Source organism: Alligator sinensis, unplaced genomic scaffold, assembly GCF_000455745.1.
Source record: "Alligator sinensis unplaced genomic scaffold, ASM45574v1 scaffold102_1, whole genome shotgun sequence".
Classification (NCBI taxonomy): Eukaryota; Metazoa; Chordata; order Crocodylia; family Alligatoridae; genus Alligator; species Alligator sinensis.
Window position 1 is genome coordinate 17,051 of NW_005843301.1, and position 14,253 is coordinate 31,303.

Below are 14,253 nucleotides of genomic sequence, written 5' to 3' on the forward strand. Positions count from 1 at the left end.
ATAGAGGGGAAGTATCACCTCTTTGGATCTATTTGTCATGCATCTGCTGATGCACGATAAAGTGCCATTGGCTTTTCTGATGGCTTCGTCACACTCCGACTCATGTTCATCTTGGAGTCCACTAGGACTCCAAGATCCCTTTCCACTTCCATTCCACCCAGAAGGTCATTCCCTAGGCTGTAGGTGTGCTGGACATTTTTCCTCCCTAGGTGCAGCACTTTGCATTTCTCCTTGTTGAACTGCATTCTGTTGTTTTCTGCCCACTTGTCTAACCTGTCCAGGTCTGCTTGCAGCTGTTCCCTGCCCTCCGGCATGTCCACTTCTCCCCATAGCTTTGTGTCATCTGCAAACTTGGACAGAGTACATTTCACTCCCTCGTCCAAGTTGCTGATGAAGACATTAAAGAGTATCGGTCCAAGGACCGAGCCCTTCGAGGTCGAAGCCGACCCATCCACCACGACTCTCTGGGTGCTACCCTCCAGCCAATTCGCCACCCACCAGACTGTGTAGTCATCCAAGTCACAGCCTCTTAACTTGTTCACCAGTATGGGGTGGGATACCATATTGAAGGCCTTCCTGAAGTCTAAGTATACGACATCCACCCGTCCTCGTGTGTCCAGGCGTTTCGTAACCTGGTCATAAAAAGAGACTAGATTGGTCAGGCACGATCTGCCTGCCACGAACCCCTGCTGGTTTCCCCTCAGCATAATTTGTCCTGGGCCATGGATGTTCCTGGTGCCTATAACACAAGAGCTACTGAGTCTTTGCACTTCCCCAGAGAGCACCTTCTCTCACCATTGGCTCAGCCTCTTGCCCTCACTTTCTCTCGCTCTCCCCCTAATTTCCAGCTTCAGGCAGGGCTTATGTGCCCGAGAGCCCTTTCCCCCTGCCGACGGCTTGCCTTGTCTCACCCTGCTCAGGAGTTTCTCATCTGTTAATTAAAGGGCAGCCTCTGTGCCTGCTGCTCCATTCTCTCAAAGTGGTAGGACCCTGGCTTCCTGACGTGGGTCCTTCTCTTTCAGACTGACTGCTCCAGTCCCTGTTTCTCTGTTTGTCTTTCCCTATCCAGCAGAGTACCAGTGTTAGGGTCCCCTGTTATCAAGGATTATTTTAAATTCTTCCCTGTTCCCCTATCCCTCACTGCTGTGATGGAGAAGGCTGTTTGCGTGAGATGACCTGATAGAAGCCAGGAGGTAGAGGTTAATACAGTGCCATTTTGTAGTGACTTTTCCTTTTTACTTTAATAGCATCATCCAGATGTGAAAAATGGTTTTTCCTTTCTACAGAATGAATGCAGACATACATGCGTGTTTCACTTCTTTCTCTTGCACTGATTTTCTGTCTAAGCCAGTGCTATTAAATGATTTTGAACTTGTTTTACTTTCCCTTCTTGTTGAAATGTATTTTCATGTTTAATCACTAAAATGTAAGAAAACTTTCTGAAGCATTTATCAGCTACTTTTTCATGATTCATTCAATAGCTTTCTCATATGAAAAACCCTCCTGGATGTAATTAACCTTCCTGGGGTTTTTTTTGTTGTTAGAATGAAACTGGAAATAATCATGAAAGTCATTAAACAAGGTAGAAACTTAATTCCAAAAGCTCCTTAATATTATTCTCTCTGATTTTCCTTGCTTATAGTTAGGGTACTTAGGATACATTTGTTAGGGTGTTTAACTTAACTGACCACTCAAGTAATTAACAATAATTGGTTGCTTTACAGAGCAGAAATTTAGTCTATACATGATTAGCAGTTACTTTAAACAGTCTCCTAAGACATGTTGTCTGCAATATACAGGTAGAAATGTCAGCAAGTCCTTCCATGGCAGTAACACTTTTCAGTCTAGCAAAAGAAAGAACAAGAATTAAGAGGTTTTTTACTTCCCCTGTTCCCTTTCAGATAATCTTACTGTTCTGAGAAATCTGTGATGCTACTTCAAGGACATAAATATTCAATCAAGCTTTGACATCTGTTGAATTTTTTTTACACTGCATTTTTTATGTAACAATTATATTTTATAATTAATAACTGACTTCATTGGAGCTTCCTAGTTGTACACAATGGAAGATTGTGGGCCTACAGTCTTATGTATTGTAAGGCCTTTGAGATGAGAACGATCTTTTTTATGTTATAATTTGTTTAGCACGCTTCGGGCATAGTAACAGTAGCAGCAACAACAATACTAATATTAATCCAGGCTTAGAAAATGAGCACTTTTTTTTTAGGGCAGAAGAGCCCTTGGTGGGCTCGCAAAGCAGCCTTTGTTTGAAGCATATAGCAAGATTTCATATGATAAAGATTTAGGTATCATTAACTAATTACCAAGAGTTTTTAGGATTTCTTTAGTATGTTTTAGTAGTTTAAAAATTTCTAACTGCACATACAATAAAACTGTCAATAGTAATAATTAAAACATTGATTTAGTTGCACTGCTATCTCTGGCAGTGAAAATACTGGGGTTCGCTGACCTGTCAACTGTAGAATTTGGCAGAAATATTGTTTGGTTAAGCTCAAACAGCAGAGATAGTAATAAATCATGCAGTCATCAGTTCTTTTGTAATCCAGTACTTATTGAAGTAGGATATTAATGAAAAATGAATACTAGTAATTGGCCAACCTCCTATCTAAAAAAAATGAACATGCTAGATATTACTTTCTCATATAATTTGTTCAGAAATTTCTGTTGTTGAAATGTATGGTGAAAAAGCACTTCAATAGAGCCTGTGTTTTTGATCAATGAGGTGAGCTGCATATTTGATAACCTTTTTAATTATGATTTGGGTTATATCCATTTGCTAAGAATACCTTACAATGCTTCTATTGATTCTGCTAACAGTTACCTTTACTTTTATAAAATAATTGGTTTTATTTTTATAATATGTCTTAGTCTAAGACATTCTAGAAACATTGAAGACTTCATCTTGAATGCTCTACTCCTTGTCCTGTTGACTTACAAGGTTAAGATAATAAGTAAGGGTGGGCTTTTCAAGTGTTCTTAGTAGTGGCCTAGGTCTGCATATTCTTTTGGCTTTAGAAAAATCCCACTTCTGTCTGTATTATATAGTTTTGCCTCTGTCAATTGAGTCTTGGCTATCCAAACCCTTGGTTATCTGCAATGCTCCCCGCTTTGGTTTTGCTGATGCTGCCAAACCTCCAGGCTTCCCTGCCTTCCTCCAGCTTCCATTGCCTGTACCTACCCCTGGGGTTGGGGCAGAGCAGTGTAGCTTGCGGGGATGCGGGAGCCTGTAGTCATAGGCTTGGGGAGATCTGGGGATCTGCATAGCATTTGTGCTGGTGCAGTGCAGTTGAAGTTGCCTCCTGCAGTGGGGACTGAGGGTGGCATGTAGCAAGGGGGTGCTGTGCAGCGCGGCACAGTACGTCTGTTTGTGCAGTATGCTTCCATAGCATCCTGGATGCTTCCAGGATGCTGTTACCCTGTGCTGGTAGAGGCCTGTGGCGCAGGTGGGTTGTGGGGACTTGTATGATCCTTTGGTGGGGTCAGGGGGGTTGTTCACATGGCATGGCATGCAGCCTGCAGGGCGTGTAGCTGGGGGTCCTGTGGCTCCCAGACGCCCAGAAGTTGGACGTGGCTACATGTTGACTTTATGGAAATGGCAGACACCCCCCTCCAGCTTGCTCCTGCGGCCATACGGCTGAGGGCAAGCAAAAATCAGGGGCATCCAAACCCCAGGCCTCCGGGCTTGGACCTGCACGTTGGATACCCACCAAAGGATTTGGAAGTTTCTGAAGCCCCAGGTGGGGGTGGAGGATGCTTTCCGGTAGCAGGGCCAGGTATGGTTCTTGAATGTTTCGCACAGATTTGGAATTGATTTGGCTGATTTGACTTAAAAACAAAACAAAACAAAAAAGGCTGGATAACCCTGCTGTAACTAACCCAAACCAATTTTTCATACTGTTCTTTTTAAGCAGTGTTTAGTACTGTGCTCTGTTTGCTCTTCAGTTCCATACAATAGCTTGCAACTGTTTCAGTTACGCAAAGGACTTCTCAGCAGGTGCTTTTCAAAGGAGTTTGGATAATCAAGGATCAGTAATATCCTTCGTATTAAGTACATTTTGATGGCAGTTGCAGCATTCTATTTGAAGTCACAGATTGCAAGACTAAGGGATTAGATATATCCTACATAGACAGAAGATCTCAAACTTGTCTGCCAGGGTTGTTGGGGGAGGCAGTACAGAAATTACTTTGGGGAATTTGACATGATCTGCCATTTAGAACAGTTTCTGCTTTTCCAGCAATTTATACATACCATATATAAACTTATTGTCTTGATTTTCTCGCTAGTTAAGAAAACATTTTCATTTTCTAACTTAAGGGAATTTATTATTACTTGAAACCCATACTTTTAGCTTCAGAGAGATGAATTTGCTAGTTAAAGCTTTCTCAGCTAAGTCAATTAATTTATTCTAATTCTTTTTCAGCATATTTAATAATTTAATTACTGTAGTTCTTAATATTTAAGAAATGTTATTCTGTTTCTTCTTAAGATATGGGACGCTGTCGATACAGGCCGCTGTTTAAAAACTTATTCCTGTCACTCTTGTGCTGTTCGAGCTGCTCAATGGTCTTTATGTGGAAGAAGAATTCTCAGTGGAGGTTTTGATTTTATGCTTCACTTAACAGATGTTGAAACAGGTAAATGTCATTTATAAGCATATTTGTAATGCTGTTTGCTCATATCCCCTAAGTCTTCATCAATACCTTTGGAGGATATTTTTATTCTCCCATAAAGCATATAAGTGTTCTCCCCCCCCCACCGGCTGAAATGATTAAAATATCCACAAATGTGGTTAATGTTATCCAGAGTTGCAATTCATAAATTGGTCTGCTACTTCCCAGTGGTGTGGAGAACGTATGACTCTTGGTTACCTCAGTGATGCACCATTAGAACATCTGTCTCCTTTGATATCATCATCAATTTAGATTTATATTTCATCCTATACAAAAAGACTCAGGGTGGCTTACAGTAAGACAAGCAACCCACAATAGACTTCCCCAGTGACACCCTAAAACTTGAAAACTCCACTACACCACAGCTGCTCCTGCTTCCCTATCTATCACCCACAGGAGCAAACACTTCATACCACCCCAACCATGTTTTTCAACCCCTGTTCACATTTAGGTGTAGAAGACCTCTTCCTGCTGCTTTATAAAGGTAGGAGTCCATGTTTATTCAGTAACACATATGCTTAACTTTCAGGTTGACTTCAGTGAGATTTATATATGCAATTAAAGGAAGTACATGCTTAAATGTTTTGCTTAAAAAGACTTAAATAGGATTAAATCATGTGTTTAAAGGTGATGAAACAAAAACGGCACTTTGCTGAATTGGTGTCCTAGAGATGTAAATGCTGCACTTGTAACAAAAGTAAAAATGTTGGGTGAAGTTCTTACACAGTAATTTGTAGGGTTCTGGATTTGAGTGGACTTGGCTGTTGTTACCTTGTCACTCTGCTTTTCAAAATGTCATTTACTTCCTATGCTGCTTCAATAAATTGAGAGACATATTTAGATGATCTCTCCATATTCTTTTTTAGCACATGATCATCAGTCCTGTGATGGTATCCACTTTCACAGAGCCTCTTTGACTAGGTACAGGCATTCAAAAAACCTAAGGTAGAATTGACTTAAGTTACTGGTTTTCTGTAAGTGACATAGTTTAGATTGATAATGAAGAGAACACACGTTCACCCTTTGGTGGGGGTGGCAAGTTTTTAGACCAAATTCTGCCATTTTTAGACCAGTCCATGTGTGTTGAACTTCTGTTCTGTTACGGGTATAGACCAGTTTTTGATCATTCATACCTGTAAAAGTGTAATGTCTGTACCTGGCCATTGAGTTCCATGGGGCTGTACTGGGATGTAGACTTTACCTGTCTAAGTAGAATTGCAGGATTAGGATGTAAGAAAGTACCATACCTGATTCATTCTAATAAACTATTGCCATTTAATCTACATTGAAATGAGTTGAACTCTTTTAAAATTAATTCCTTTTGCATGTATATAATTTTATATTGAAAAGGTTATAAATGCAATTCTTGGTCATTTAAAAATAGCATCTATATATTTTTTTGCTATAAAATTAAAAAGCACTCTGCAAACTAAGATCTGATGCTTGTTAGAGAGCAGAAGAGCTGCAGATTAAGAATGTAGTCCTATTACAATGAATTAGGAGCATGGCCAAAAAGATGTGTCAGAATTGTTCATACAAATGTTTAAAGAGAAGGTTTCTGTCTGAGAATTGACTTCTCAAGATTTGTCATGCTATGTGAATTTAAATTTGATCATGGCTACAAAGGGTTGCTGTATTTTAAGAATATAAAAACACATGTAATCTAAAATATTGAAATTTCTGGGGTATTCAAGCTTAATGCCAGTATAAATAAGTTTTAAACCACCTGTTTTGGTGGCAGTCTGTGGAATTAATGTACCCAAACCTTCATTTTTAAGAGACTTTATTAAGTTGCCTTCTTGTCTTTACACAATTTTATTTCAGAATATTTTCCTTGTCATTTTCATTGTAGTATGCAACTAGGTTTAAATGAACCAGATAGGTTTAATTTTCTCTGAAGTGACTGATTATAATGGGAGTGTGACCCAAAGTAAATTTTGGTTTAGTTACACATTGCCCTTAGCAGGTTTTATATTTAGATCATAGCAAGAATTAATAGGACTTAGAAAGTTTTCTGAATAATCACAAGTTAATGCTGCAATGGTCTAAATATAGATCATAGTACCCTGGAGTCTTGAACCAGCTCCTGGCCCCAGGACTGAGACCTGAAAATCAGCTGATTTTTGGGTCTCAGCCTTGAGGCCCCAAGGCTTCTTTGTGGCAGGGGTGGAGGACCATAAAGCTGTTTGTCAGCTTCCAACCTCCTTACCTCACTAAGCCTTGAACTAGTAAAGGGAGGCCAGTAAACAGCTTTGGGCTCCCATCTGGCCTCCCTCACATGGGAGTCTTGTCAGTTCAAGGTTCTTGTGTGATGCGGGGACCAGGAGTGACACCAGCATGGCATGGGAGCTGTTCCTGGCTCCTGTCATGAGCAGGAGCTGGTTCAAGGCTCCAGGTGCTGTCCTGGGGCTGAGACCTGAAAATCAGTTGATTCTTGAGTCTCAGCCTTGGGATTGCACGGAAGCCAATTTGAGGCTTCGTATGTGGTGTAGGGACTAGGAGCACCCAGCCCCTGCACTGCATGGGAGCCAGTTCAAGGCTCTGATGCAGTGAAGGGGCTGGGAGTGACACTGGCACAGCATGGAAACTGTTCTCAGCCCCCACACTGCACCAGAGCCTTGAACCATCAAGGCTCTGGTGCAGTGGGGGCTAGGTGGGAGCCTGACAAAGCTGTTTGTTGGGCTCCTGACCTCTGTAGACACCAAGCCTTGAAACAGTGAGGCTCAGGTATGTGGAGGGGTGAGACCCTGACAAACAGCTTTTCAGGGCTTCCATCCTCCTTCCATCTCTGTACCAGATATTTGCTGGTTCAAGGCTCCAGTGTAGTAATGAGGCTGGGAGCCAGACAGACAGCTTTGTCAGGCTCCCCATGATCCCAAAAATGCTGATGGAAACTCCCATAAGGATAGGTTAGTGCAGCTCACCTGAATAAGATATATGATAGTGCCCATTGTGCTCAGTCCTGCTCAGCCCCAACTCTTTCAAGTCATGGTGAGCCTCTACACTGAATACATTGCAACTTCTTCTTCACTCCAAAAGGTGAGCTGCACCCTTCTTTCCTGTTAACAATGAACCCTGTTTGTTAACCAGCCTTAAATGTCTGCAAACATCACTGAATGGGTCCCCAAAGAGCTTACCCAGAATCTTTCTGTCACCCCCCTCTCTCAGCCTGTCACATACGATTAGTGTGGCCCCATTCTTTGTGAGTTGGAGCCAGATCAGGTTGCCCCGTGTCTCATCTGCACCTAAATTTAGGATCCCAGGACTCGTGATAAGAATACCAGGTTCCAGTCATGAGTGGGGACTAATTAGCACCTGGATCATTTGTGGGGGTATCTGGAGTACACTTACATAGTGACCAGTGCTGCGCTTTGGGGTTATCATGGCTTGGAAATACTGTTGTCTCTGTTGGGGCCCAGCCCAGTGAAGTATATGGTAAAGTATGAGCCTTTTGGCTTTGGACTAATATCATGCATAACTCAACTTTTTTTTATTCTAATACCCAGTGAATGGCATTGTGTAGCTAAGGGTGGAGACTTGTCCAATGCACTGTGGGTGGGCCCCCTCCCACGAGAGTCTACTATAGCTTCCCAAGGGGAAGAACTCGGCTACACGCTTCTTTTTTATGGGGATGGGGGATTTCTCCCTAGCTTGCTCCTTTGGCCTTTTGGCTAAGAATAAGCATGACTTGGGGGCACCGAACTCCAAAGCCTCTGGGCTTTGGGCCTGCACATAGGATGCCTGCCATGGATTTGGGGGTCTCTGATGCCCCAGGCTGAAGAGTCTGGGAGGGAGGATACTTGCTGGTGGTAGCACCACACAGACTTGAATGATTGAGCTCTGCTCAGTCAATAGAATTTGGAACTGATTTGGCTAATTTGGCCTGACACACAAAATTAAAAAAGAACAAGTTTGTACTGTATATAAATAGAAGTGCTGCTTTAAAGTGTGTTTATAGAGTACCTGTGCTAAAACTTGCAGCAGTTTCAAAAGAGGCAACATGTATTAATTCTGGATGACCTAAGGCTATGGGTACCTGTAATCATTTCCATATATGCAAGTTACTACAGGTATGTTTATTTCTATGTCAGTGTTTTCAAATTTGCTTCTCACTTCCGTGTGTTCAGGGAGAGCAGAGTCTGACAGTAAGGAGCGGGGGAAGGGGCTGCAGGGAAAAGAAGTTGGGAGGGCAAGCAGAGGGCAAAGGGGCTACCTGACCCTCCAGATTTATTTTCCCTGTTGTAGGAGTGGGAAGGGGAAAAAATCAAGGCAAACCTCCAGTAATTAGATTCTATATATGGCAAAGTATAACAAATTTATACATTTTCCAGATATAGAATCTAATTATTGTAGTTTTTTTAATATTTAGGGTCATCTTGTATCTGAGTAAATAAGGTATTAATAGTTCATATCTTCTACTTGCTTGACTTACAGAACTACCATGAATCAACATTTCAAAAAACTCTTCCTTGGATTAATTATTTTTAGTATTTTCTTTCCTCTTTGGCTAATTTTAATAATAAAATATTGCTAGTGTTTAAGACCCTGACAGCAGTCTCAGTGGCAGTTTATCTGGTATTGAGTTCATTAAATGCAATCTTGTAAATGGCCTTTTTATTATTGGTTTTCAAATTGACTGTTTTATGTTGCTAATTGGCTGCTGATGCAACTACATTAAAATATAAACTGTGTATTTCTAATCAGTTAAGATACCAGAGATTCCTAAATCCTTATTTCGAGAAGAGGGCAGTACTGGTTTTTGTGTTGATATCCAGTACCTCTGAAATCAAAGCCCAAGAATATTAGAAAAACAAACCTTTATCATGATACAGGTAACATGACCCTTCCCTGCATACCCCATCCAAAACTTCTGTTTTTCTTGCAGCTTGTAAAGTTGCCCTGTCTTTGTCATTCATTTCAGTAATTCTTTCAAAGAAAGAGCAAATATTTTGCTTCTGGAATTCAAATTAGGTTGATATAAAAAGCCTCATTTCCATTTGAAAAACATGAAGCCAGCTATGAGACTCTGATTTACATTAATTCACAGAATCATTCATCCCTCCCTACTCTTCATCACTGCTAAGATGATTTCTTCTGTGATTAACTTCAGAAGTACTCATATTCCTTCACAAAGGGGACTTTTAGACTTCTGTTTTAATTACATTTCTTGCCCAGGTTGAACTAACTGTTAAATCCTTTAACTATATTAATTTCATGCAAGTGGTGCTATAGCATATAATAATGTCACTTTAAATAAGTTGTGACCACAGAGCTGGTGCTGGGAGATAAGGATCTCCCAGCTCCAGCTTCCCAATTGTGAAACAGGAAGAGGGGGGAGCTCCCTGCTGGCAGGGGTTGGGGTACTAGTTCCCTGCCCTGCTCTGTGATCACGAAGCTGGGCAGGGAACAGGCTCTCCAGCTTATTTCCCCACCCAACACCAAATCCACTGGTGGGGCAGCTAGCAGTGAGGCCCTGGCTGGGTAGGAATCCCCACCCAGCCAGGGGCTTGCTGCTAGCTGCCCCACTGGTGGATCAGGGCAGGGGGCTGGGACCTGCCCCTGCCCTGTAGCTCTTTCCAAGTTTCCTGCCCCCAATCAGGGAGCTGGGACCAGGAGCTCTCTGTTGCTGCAGCAGGAGGACATTGTCCCTGCTCTGGCAGCAGGCATCCCCCCGCAGGCAGGGAGCAATGTCCCAGCCCTTTGGGTATCTACAAGCTACACTATTGCTACTAACCTATTTTAGACTTGTCTAAGGCACCCATCTCCATAGTATCTAAGTCAGGGGTAGGCAATGTTTTTTGGCCAGAGTGCCGAAAAAACCACAATGTCTACCTTGGAAGGTGCCGGAATACCGGCATGCCAGAAAAACAAAACTGGGGGGAGCAGTGGGGGGGACAGTACATGGCAGGACACACTGCATATTAGTATATTTAAAAATTATAAATGTTGCCTTTGTTGTTGTGTACTTTTTTTGTTAAGCATGTTGTAGTGAGAGATAAAGAGAGAAAAAAGAGAAAAGAAAGAGGAGAGCGAGAAAGTGGGAAAGAGAAAGAAAAAAGGAGAGAGAGAAAGGAGAGCAGAGAGAGAACCAGGCATACGTACACACACGTGCGCACACAGTCACATGTGCACAAACACAGAGAACCAGAGCAGACATATGGGCAGACACACAACCAGAACCAGACACATGGTGCACGCACAAACACACAGAACAAGAGGCAGACAAACGCACAGAGCTGGGCTTTTGGGCCACCAGACAAAGTCCGACCCAACAATGCCCTGGGCCTGCCAGAGCCCCGGTGCTTCCCTGGGAAGCCAGCCCCCAGGCTGCAGTGCGACCAGCTGAGGCCCCAGCCCAGAACCTGCCCATCAGCCCAACCACCCACTTACTCCACACAGCTGAGCCCGCAAATGTGCGGCACTTCTGGCAAGGGGCAGTGCCAGCCTCATCCCAGTAGGGGGGCTGGGCCAGTGCTGGGCTTGGAGTGGGTGGGAATCAGGCGGGCTCAGCTGCAAGCCCTGCTGCAAGCAGCCTGGGCTGCGTAGCTGGCAGCAGCTACCCAGAGATGGGGCTGGCTGCATCTGGGAGTCTGCAGACAACAGCTGCACACATGCCTCCAAGCAGACGGTGGGGGTGGGGGGGCCTGAGGCAGTACAACCCCGGCCTCCCCTGCTGCCGGCACAGAGCTTCCCTGCTCCAGAGCCCGGAGCAGCTGCTTGTAGCCAGCCTGGGCTCTGGGCTGCTGCAGCAGGCAGGATGCAAACAGCAGTGCCGGGCTCTGGCATCAGCTCTGCACTAGTACGTGTACGCGTGCCTTGGAGCGGGCGGCGGGAGGGACCTGAGGCGGCGCAACCTTGGTCTCTCCCCTGCTTCCGGCACAGAGGTGATGGAGGGGCTCTGGAGCCCGGTGCAGCTGTTTGTAGCCAGCCTGGGCTCTGGGCAGCTTCAGCATTAGCTCCATGCTGGCAGTGACTACGCGCGCACCTCAGAGCAGACAGCGGGAGGGCTGCGCTGCCTCAGGGCCATGTTCTATCCCTGCTGTCCACTTCGAGGTGTGCATGCAGTCACCATCAGCATGGAGCTGATGCCGGAATTGTGGAGCCTTACACAGCTGTTTGCAGCCTGCTTGCTGCAGCTGCCCAGAGCCCAGGCTGGCTACGAACAGCTGCGCCAGGCTCCGGAGCCCAGTCATGAGCTCTGTGCCGGCAGTGAGGCAGAGACCAGGGTTGCACTGCCTCAGGCCCCCCCACCGCCTACTCCAAGGCATGCATGCACGCACCGGTACAGAGCTAATGCCAGAGCCCGGCACAGGTGTTTGCAGCCTGCCTGCTGCACCCAGCCCCGGAGCCCGGGCTGCTTGCAGCTTCCCAGCTGCCTCCTCGGAGCAGCCTGGACTCTGTGGTTGGCAGCAGCTACCCAGCTCCGTGACTGGTGGTAGCGTGCCAAGCAGAATGGCCTCGTGCACCATGCTTGGCATGCATGCTGGGGGTTGCTGACCCCTGATCTAAGTGCTTGCTATTAAAATTAACAGAGTGGTTTTGGAAGATGCATTTGGGGAAGTCCCAAGAGATGCAGAAGGGAAGTAGCGAGCAGCAGAAAAAAGTAGGAAGGACAAGGAAGGAATACATTCTGTTAAATAATGCATTCTAGTTTAAGATGAGCAATATGAGCTCTTGAGAATAAAATCACAGAAGTATATAAAATAAATGCAAAGTATGATGCATCATACATTGGAAGTCAGGCAAGAGATTACAGGGGACCCTCACTATTTGCGGACTCATGATTCGCAGATTCAAATAGTCACTGTGCGCTGCACTCTCTCCCTATTCGTTGTGATCATACTTTGTTACCATGCATACCCTTAATCATGGCACCTAAAAGAGAAGGAAATGATAGTTCAGTGAGTGGGCGAGAGGCTAAAAGGGAAAAAAAAGTGATGACTTTAAGCAAGAAAGTTGAATTATTGGATAAGCTTGCAAGTGGACTTAGCGAAGCCTCGGTAGGTAGAATGTACGGCATTAACGAGTCCACAGTGTGATACATTAAGAAAAAAGAGAAAAACATAAGGGATAGTGTTGCTGCAAGTGCTTCATCTAGTGCGAAAGTGTCATGTGTGAGTCGTGATCCCATAATGGAGAAAATGGAAAAAGCATTAAGCATTTGGATTGAAGATATGGCACAGAAACGAGCACCCGTGGATGGCCCTGTGATTTGTGAAAAGGCTTTGAGCTTATGGAAGTATTTTGCACAAGCATCAGGTGGTGAGGGGCGTAGTGATGGCAGTGCAGTTTCATTCACCGCAAGTAAGGGGGGGTTTGAGAAATTTAAAAAGAGGCACAGCCTACATAATGTGAAGTTGATGGCAGACCGTGAGGCAGCGCGGGATTGTCCCCTACAGCTTCTTAAAATCATTGAGGAAAAGGGTTACAAGTCTGAACAGGTTTTCAACACAGATGAAACTGCCTTGTTTTGGAAAAGGATGCCAACAAGAACATACTTTTCCAAGGAGGAGAAGGCGGCTTCAGGCTTCAAGGTAGCCAAGGACAGGCTAACACTTTTCCTCTGCACTAATGCCACAGATGACTGCATAGTGAAACCTATGTTGCTGTACCATGCATTGAAACCCAGGGCACTAAAGGACAAGAATAAGCACAGCTTGCTGTTTTTTTGGTGGTCTAACAGGAGGGCCTGGGTCACAGCTGATTTTATTTTTGGACTGGTTCCACACCTGTTTCATCCGAGAGTTAGAAAAATACCTAGACTCCAAAGAGCTGCCCTTCAAAGTGCTACTCATCATGGACAATGTGCCAGGCCACCAACAAAGTCTGCAATTTGTCCACCCTGACATTGAAGTGGTTTTCCTACCGCTGAACACAACTTCCCTCATCCAGCCTCTGAACCCGGGTGTGATTGCTACTTACAAAGCTTTTTATACCAGGCGCACCTTGGGTCAAATTCATAATGCATTGGAAGGTGATCAAACGCTTGATGTTAGGAAGTGCTGGAAGGACTACAACATCGCTAACTGCATCATTAACATAAAGGAGTTGATTGATGAAATAAAGCCATCAACCACCAACGCCTGTTGGAGGAAGTTGTGGAAGGAAGCAGTCAGTGATTTCACTGGTCTCCCATCTGTTGGTGAGGAGATCAAAAGGATTGTGAGAATGGCCTGTGACATTGGAGGGGAGGGTTTTGAGGATATGGAGGAATCGAAGGTTGAAGAACTGATTGAGTCGTGTGCCAAGGAACTGACTGATGAGGATCTAGCAGAACTCATGACAAATAGTGAAGATGAAGATGATGAAAATGAAGAGATGGAAAGACCTAATTTTAGTTTAGCAACACTGGCCGAACTCTTCAGATACAGCAAGCAACTCACTGACAAAATGTTTGAATATGATCCCTCTATGGAACAGAGCCATAAGGTTAAGAGGGAAACTGAGGCTGCAATGATGCCTTACCGATAAATTTATAAGAACCTACAGAAAAAGGCTGAACAGTTTCCCATCATGATGTCCCTTTGCAAACCCTCCCCTGTCAAACCCCCCCCAGCCCCC

The 14,253-nt window shown here is 44.2% G+C and overlaps 1 protein-coding gene across 1 annotated transcript in view; it reads left to right on the forward strand.

Annotated features, from left to right (window-relative positions):
• LOC102371790 (WD repeat-containing protein 25-like) overlaps positions 1-14,253 on the forward strand; it is an 87,741-nt gene that overhangs the window by 15,073 nt on the left and 58,415 nt on the right. The window contains exons 2-3 of the mRNA XM_025194774.1: positions 4,509-4,656; positions 5,144-5,176. Of these exons, the coding sequence (XP_025050559.1) occupies positions 4,509-4,656; positions 5,144-5,176 (181 nt within the window). The remainder of the gene's footprint in view (positions 1-4,508; positions 4,657-5,143; positions 5,177-14,253) is intronic.